At 32.3% G+C, this 7651-nt stretch overlaps 1 protein-coding gene across 1 annotated transcript in view; it reads left to right on the forward strand.

The window, feature by feature from the left end:
• The window catches only part of LOC118745308 (MOXD1 homolog 1-like), a 113328-nt gene that overhangs the window by 93858 nt on the left and 11819 nt on the right, over positions 1–7651 (forward strand). The window contains exon 12 of the mRNA XM_036478832.1: positions 5172–5338. Within this exon, the coding sequence (XP_036334725.1) occupies positions 5172–5338 (167 nt within the window). The remainder of the gene's footprint in view (positions 1–5171; positions 5339–7651) is intronic.

Consider the following 7651-nt stretch of genomic DNA (forward strand, 5'->3'; position numbering starts at 1 on the left):
AAAAATCCCCAATAACAAAACGAAAACATAGAAAATTAATGAATAAGGTATATTTCGCGATGGTACTTTGAGAACTAGCACAATCTCAATAATACACAAGACTACTTTTTTATTTATATAACGTTCGTTTTAACGGTTAACATTTTTATTAATTTCAAATAGATATTTTATGAGTTCTTCGATGGATTTGATTTCTACCTACCCCTAATTTCGAATGTATTAAATTATTAAAAGTGTTTAAAACAATACTTATCTAAATATGTTTAAGTCATGTAAATTAAAACATTTACGAAACTTTTATTAACATGTTTTTTTTTTCTTTTTTAATAAAACTCGATGTATTTGTCTTTTTGAAAAAAAGAACATGTTTTTTCCAGCCCTGCGTATTACCGACGTACGATTTCGCTCGGATGTGGGGTGAACTGACTGGAATTTAATTTTTTTTAATAGGACCTAGATTTTTGTGCCACAGATTCGGGTTCTGCGGAAAAAAATCCATAACTTTTGCCAGAAACTTTTTTATTGAACGGACTTCCTGTTAAAATAATCCATTTCTGGTCTGCCCGGAATGTGTCAGTCTGAGGGGAACGAAAAAATATGAATTACTGAATCGGGGATGCTGTATCTTTTGGTCCTATTACAAACTTTAGGTTTCGACCTGAAGTGGAACTGGAAATTCTTTTATTGAGCTGAACTGAAATGTCTCAACAACACCACTATCTGACTGCCAAAATGTACAAACCTGTACAAATGTACAAATGGTGTGAAGGGATAGCTTAATAGCTACAATCCCAATTAACTAGCTTGCTTAAAGTATGCCCCAATCACAAGTGTTGACGTAGAGAGAATGTTCTCCTTATACAAAACATTTTTGCGGCCAAATAGGAAAGCTAAATTTTAAAAATTTAAAATCTAAAATTTAAAAATTTTAAATTTTAAAATTTTAAAGAGCTACATATCAAGGTACCCTGGAAACAATTTCAACCCTCAATTTGCTTCCCTTCGCCGATTCCTGTTGCTACTATTTCGGGGGACCTTACTGAATATTTTCCATAAAAAGAGAGCAAAATCCGTCGGGCGCTTTTTATACCCGAGCGCACTTGTGCACAAGGGTATATTAATTTTGTTCACATAACGGTTATTTGTAACAGCCAAAACGAATCGAGATAGATATAGACAAATGTATACATAAATGCTCAGAATGAATAGAGAAGTCGATTAAGTCATGTCTGTCTGTCCGTCTGTCCGTCCGTCCGTGTACACGATAACTCGAGCAGAAATTGAGATATCTCAACGAAATTTGGTATGTAGGTTTCCATTTATCCAAGGTAGGTTAGTATTGAAAATGGGCGAAATTGGATACACCACGCCCACTTCCAATAAAACGGTAATTTTCAGAAATACGAAAACCGCGATATTTTAGTAACTACTGGAGATTATTCAATCAAAATTGACATTAACAATAAGTTTTAGACGAAAAATAAGAATATTATAAATTTTTGGAAAATGGGCGTAGCCACACCCACTTATGGTTACATGTGTATATCTTAGGAACCGCTGCACCAATTTCTTCCAAACTTGGCACAGTTGTTGGCCTTCGTACAACATGCCAAATGGCAGAAAATTTTTAAAATCCCACATAACGGTAAATTTGGAGAAATACGAAATCTTCGATAAATCAGTAAATATTAAAGCTAATTTATTCAAAATTGATGCTTGCAACAATTCTTAAACAAGAAATACGTATGTGATAAAATTTCGGAAAATGGGCTTGGCACCGCCTACTTATAATCACATATATGTATCGCGGTAACCGTTCTACCAATTTCTACCAAACTCGGTATGGTTATTGTGCTTCCCATATGAAAGCAAAACGTTGAAAATTATTGAAATCGGACTAAAATTGAGGCCGCTTTTCATATAACGGTAAATTTCAGAACTGCTTGAAACTGTAATTTACTCAAAATTGATACGCCCCTGCTTACCATGTAGCGGTAGCTTTCGGAAAGGTGAAAGTCATATATTAAATATTTGCGCCGGGTATTTAATGTTCGGGTCCGTCCGAACTTAGACTTTCTTACTTGTTTTCTATGGTAACTTTTACTAATTCAAATATTACACAGGCCAACAAAAATTTAAAAAAAATTGTTTCCTAAAATGTTAAAGCTGTTTTCGATAGCCTCTTTTGTGCTGATTACGAATCTGTAAGTATAAAGTTTCCAGTTAAATCGTGGTCAAAGTATCAAAAAATCACGTTTTTGCAATATTTGAGAAGCCCTAGCAAAAAACAAAAGGTGATAGAACCTTCCACTTGGGCTTAAACTAAAGCTAGAACTCTCGACTACTATCCTTGAAAATACCATTCGTGCACCTTGACTTGATGGTAACTTATAGTCATTTGTTGAATAGCAAAAACTGATTTTATCGAAAACAGCGTTAACATTTTAGGAAACAAAATTTTTTCAAATGTTTGTTGGCCTGTGTAATATTTGAATTAGTAAAAGTTACCATAGAAAAAAAGCGCCCGACGGATTTTGTTCTCTTTTTTTGAAAATGTTCAGTGAGGTCCCCCGACATAGTAGCAACAGGAATCGGCGAAGGGAAGCAACTTGCGGGTTGAAATTGATTCCAGGGTACCGTGAATCTCGTTTATCTCGTTTGCCAATAAAGCCCTGAATAAACCAAATTAAAAAAAATAAGGAAAACAAATATATATTTTTAATTTATTGTAAATGAATTTTTTACTTTAAGTGCTTAATTGTTTTTAATACAGATGTTAAGGTTTTAGATATGTATTTGTTTAATTAATTTTGAGTTTTTCGTGGCACTAAAAACTACAGTATATCCTTGTGTTAATTATAAACTTGAAATAAAACATGAAAAGTAAATAAAAATAATAATTAAAAAAGCAAAACAAATGCGAAGAGATAGCCTGATAGCCGGTTTCTCGAAAGAAGTTTAAGTGAAAATTTATTTTTTTCTGTCAGTTTCCATATTAAAAACAAATAAAAAAACCGTTTTTGACTTACATTGCTTTTGTGAAACCGGCAGAAAGTAATTCCAATAGATAATAAAATAATCGAGTTTTTTTTTGTGAGAATGAAAGCCGAAAAGGCTTGAATAAAATTATACTTTGTCGCGTTTAACCTGGTGTATTTGGATTTGGTCCGAATGTATTTTGCCTGTTTGTGCATATGTATATACATACCGCACACGACCTTCAAATGTGACACAACTCAAAATTTGGTATTTTTGAAATTATGTGTTAAAAATGTACCCAGAGCTTTTATTTATCTTTAAACAAAAGCTGGATCAAATTTATGTTATAATTTGTTGAAAAACTTAAGGTAAAGTCTCCCTTGATCACATGATTGGCATGTGCTACGAAATAGTTTTTCGCATTTTCTGACGAACGTGTTATTTTGAGTTGTGTTGGTTTTTTTTTTTTTTTAATATGGTGTGCGGTATGAATTTATATACAATGCTTAGAAATGATATCGAACAATATTAAGGGTACTTATATATACGCGCAAGTTTCATATTTGGGCATTGGGCAACTTTGCGCCATGTGTTTCATGAGGACAATTTTATATTTTATGCAATTTCTGACATTTAGTTATTTGACTATAATTTATAAAGTTGAACAATTGAAACTCAAATTTGAGTAAATATTTAAGTCTTACCGCAGTTATTTTGAAAAAGCGTTGAGCACAAACCAAAATGAATGTAAACAAAATAGCTGATTGAGGGTTGCACAGCACACTGCGCAAAGTTGCGCTACAAAATTGCCGCACAAAGTTTCCCTTTTTGTGCAAATGCCCTGTGGTCAAATGAACTAGTTGTAAACTAGCTCACAACTAGTATGAACCGCATGCCTAACTAGTCAGCCAACTATCTTTTTTCCATGCAATCAACTGGTATTTTTAACATGGGGATGTCCTACGAGATGGCAATTGTCAGATTTCGGTAAGAAATATACCAGTATCATACTAGTTCAAAATAGACAGAAAAATACTAGTCTAATTATGGACCAAAACCACTAATTTGGGAGTAAAAAAATATAATGAATTCATGAATATGCAATATAAAACTTTTAAGTACACTTTAATATATAACACATTTTTATTTAGCAGCCTTAGATTTGCCAATAATTAGTGTTGAATTTTTTGAGTATTAATTAAAAGAAAAAATAAACACATAGATATTTAAAACTTTCGAATATAAATTTAAATTCATTTTTCATTAAGTGTTATTAAAAGGAAAAGGTTTCCGGTACAATAAATACTATATTTTTATCTTTTTTAATAATATGGAATATGCAAAAGAAAACATTTTAGTTAAAAATAAAATGAATTCTTTAGATAATTTTTGAGTGAACTAAAATAAAAATGAAAGTTTTCATTAAAATAAATTAAATTCATTAACTTTGCACATTTCAGTCTATTATTTTTTAAAATTTATAAAAATAATAATTATCGTTTAAAATTTGAGATTTGGATAAGAATAAAATAAGATAAGATGGATAAGAATAAAATAAATAATTAATTCAAGCAGTTATTAAATATTCTTAATTTTTGTCTATAGCTTGGCTTGTTCATTGATAATAGAAATTTATCAAATAATTATATTAATAGTGTAATTAAAAAGTCACAAATAATTGAAAATGATCAATAATAACAAAATAATGATGTAATTAAAACTAATGAATTAATTAACATTTTTTTTTAAGTAACTAATTCTAAATCATTAAAAAGGTGGTAATATCGGTATTTGATCATTAAACGGTTATCCAAAAAAAAAACATGCCTTAATTAATAATCATTATGAGTATTAATCATTATTTAACCGGACTGGTATAACTGAATACGTTTTCGATTTAAAGGTTATAATAAAAGTTATAATATTTTGTGTACTTTATTGTATTAAACTGTCGAAGTTAAATAAAACAGGGCCTGAATAAATCGTTTTGTACTTGGTACAAGTCTGGTCATTTTCGAACTAGTTCGGTTTCAGTCAGGAAATTCTAGATGTAAACTAGTATTTTTTCTGACTCATTTGCGAGGTTTTAAAATTGCACAGTTTCCCAGTTTGCGAGAGTTTTGCGCTTTTAAATGAGTACACTTATCAATAGCTTAATAATGTTGTACCAAAATTTTCCTTTTTTATTCCAGATAAATTAATAATCTCGGATCCCGTCGAGTTTCATGATCGCACTTTTCTGTCCCACTTAAAGCAGCTACCATGGTCTGAGCCACTTTTTACGAAGCGCGTTGAACAGACCATGATCACTGGAAAGCATATGACTTTCTGCAGGGTATCAAATGACTCCGTGTCGATAGTAAGTATTAAAAACATATATGTATGTAGGTATATTAGGTTCGGTTAATTTGTATGGGAGATTTTTTCAACTGTAAGCGTATAGCATAGGAGGATTCTACGTGTAATTCTCAGGGACCCTACCGATCGGTTTCGTGAAAAAAGTTATTTTGTCACTTTTATTTTTTTGGAAAAAAAATTACTGTTATAATTTCATTTTTATTTTTTCAGTCAAACAATAACGGTTAAAATCTGACTTATTTTTTCCGGCAAAAATAAAAGGCTTAGCTTAATAACAAAAAAGCCCTAATTCCAAATAAAGTAAAGTGGGTACCAATCGTCTTGACTTCTAGGTTTCAAATATATATAATTTGTTGATATTGGGGTTCTAACTCAGCAAACGAGACCAAAACTAGCTGCCGTTTGATGCCCGGGATAGCAAAATATTAAATGGCAATTCTTAATGAAAATCCGTGGAGTATTTCTTTGAATGTTTTGTATGTAATTAAATATAATCAGGAATTGATTTAATAATTCTAGTTCTAGAGAAGTCAGCAGTATACTGGTTATTTAAAATCATTTAAAACACGTAGCCTATGTGACATAGGACATATGAAAAGCTCAGCATCAGCATCGACATCTTCAATTTGCAATTCCAGCGGACCGAATTAAAACAGTTTTAATTAAAACACAAATTAGGAAATATATCATTTGTGTATAATATATCTTATAAATGAGATAATTTTTTTAATGATTTTACTTTTCGGAGCTTTAACGATGTTTTTTCTGGGGTTGCTAATAAGGGGTCTGAAGTCAGTTTTTCGAAACTCAAAATGGCGGATCCAAAATGGCGGTCCTTTTTTTAAATGATTGGATTTGTTCTAAACCCGGCACTCGAGAGTTTTTGGGGTCGCTGATTACGAATCTGAAGTAAATTTTTTTAAATTCAAAATGGCGGATCCAATATGGCGATCAAATTAAAAAAAAAAACTAAAATTAAAACGTCGATAGTGAACGTTTTAAACATTGTCAAGGGTTAAAACACGTTTCCAGTGGGTTTCTGGGGTTGCTGATTACGAATCTGATGTCAGATTTTCAAAATTCAAAATGGCGGTTAAGAGTTTCAAACAAACCCAATCATTTTTTTAAGTTGGTCGCCATTTTGGATCCACCATTTTGAATTTTTAAAATCAGATTCGTAATCAGCAACCCCAGAAACCCACTCGAAACATGTTTTAACCCTTGACAATGTTTAAAACGTTCAGTATCAACGTTTTAATTTTAGTACTTTTTTTTAGTTTGATTGATAGGGATTGGCATTGGTTGAATGTCAACTGTTTCATACTCAATTAATACTGCTGCTTTGTATGACTGAGCAGCGGCGTTGGCTTAGTAGTATCGATACCTAAACGAAATTAGAGGTTGACTGAACACCAGCGCATAGCGTGCTGTCTTGCAAATACAGCCACCACAAGTGAACGATACTTATAACCAGTGTTGCCAAACATGGGCTTTTCCTTCCAAAACTGGTAGGTTTTTTCCCATTTGGTATGTTGGTAGGCTTGATTGGATTTGGGTAGGTTTCGGGACTACGAGTAATAGTTATTTGAGAAAAATATGAAATATGTATCTCCAAACATTTTAGCAATTTTTTTTTACATGAATATTTCACCGGTGCGTTCGTATAACGGCGGCCGCAAACATGATTCCTCAGTACAAACGTATACCCTTATTATTGCCAATATACAATACGAACATCCATATATACTTTATGGCGTACTTGGACCAAGATTCCAGGAAAGTCTGCCAATGGGCTTGTACCTAACCATATTTTGGGCGGAGGTCTTCGCAATCGAAGTCTGTGCTCGCGAATTTTATCGTAGAAGCGAATGAGGCCAAAATAAATATTATGTATACATCGGCGTAGCCAGAATGAAATTTAAGGGGGGCCTCGACCCTATTAAGCTGGCATTTCAGGGTACTATTTTATATATATATAAGGAAAATTTGAAAGTTAGAGGGGGCTCGAGCACCCCCTGCTCCTACCTGGCTACGCCCATGTATGTACATATATGTAAAATATTCAGGCAGCGTTAGAAGCCTTAGGGTCTTTTAAAACGGCACACTGTGTTCTGTTTTGGGAAAAAATTGACAAAATAGCGACACAAACTAAACGGCATTATAAAGCCCGAATACTGGTGAATACGGGAAAATTATTCAGATTCTTCAAAAACAGTTTCCCGACCTTGAACTCCAAGGTGAAAGTTCAACTAAAAAAAATTTATATTTAAAAGCAAATATCTAGCGATCGAAAATTAATAGAGACCTAAATGAA

The sequence above is a fragment of the Rhagoletis pomonella genome, unplaced genomic scaffold (assembly GCF_013731165.1).
Source record: "Rhagoletis pomonella isolate Grant_MI unplaced genomic scaffold, Rhpom_1.0 Rhpom_scaffold_00008, whole genome shotgun sequence".
NCBI classification, from domain to species: Eukaryota; Metazoa; Arthropoda; class Insecta; order Diptera; family Tephritidae; genus Rhagoletis; species Rhagoletis pomonella.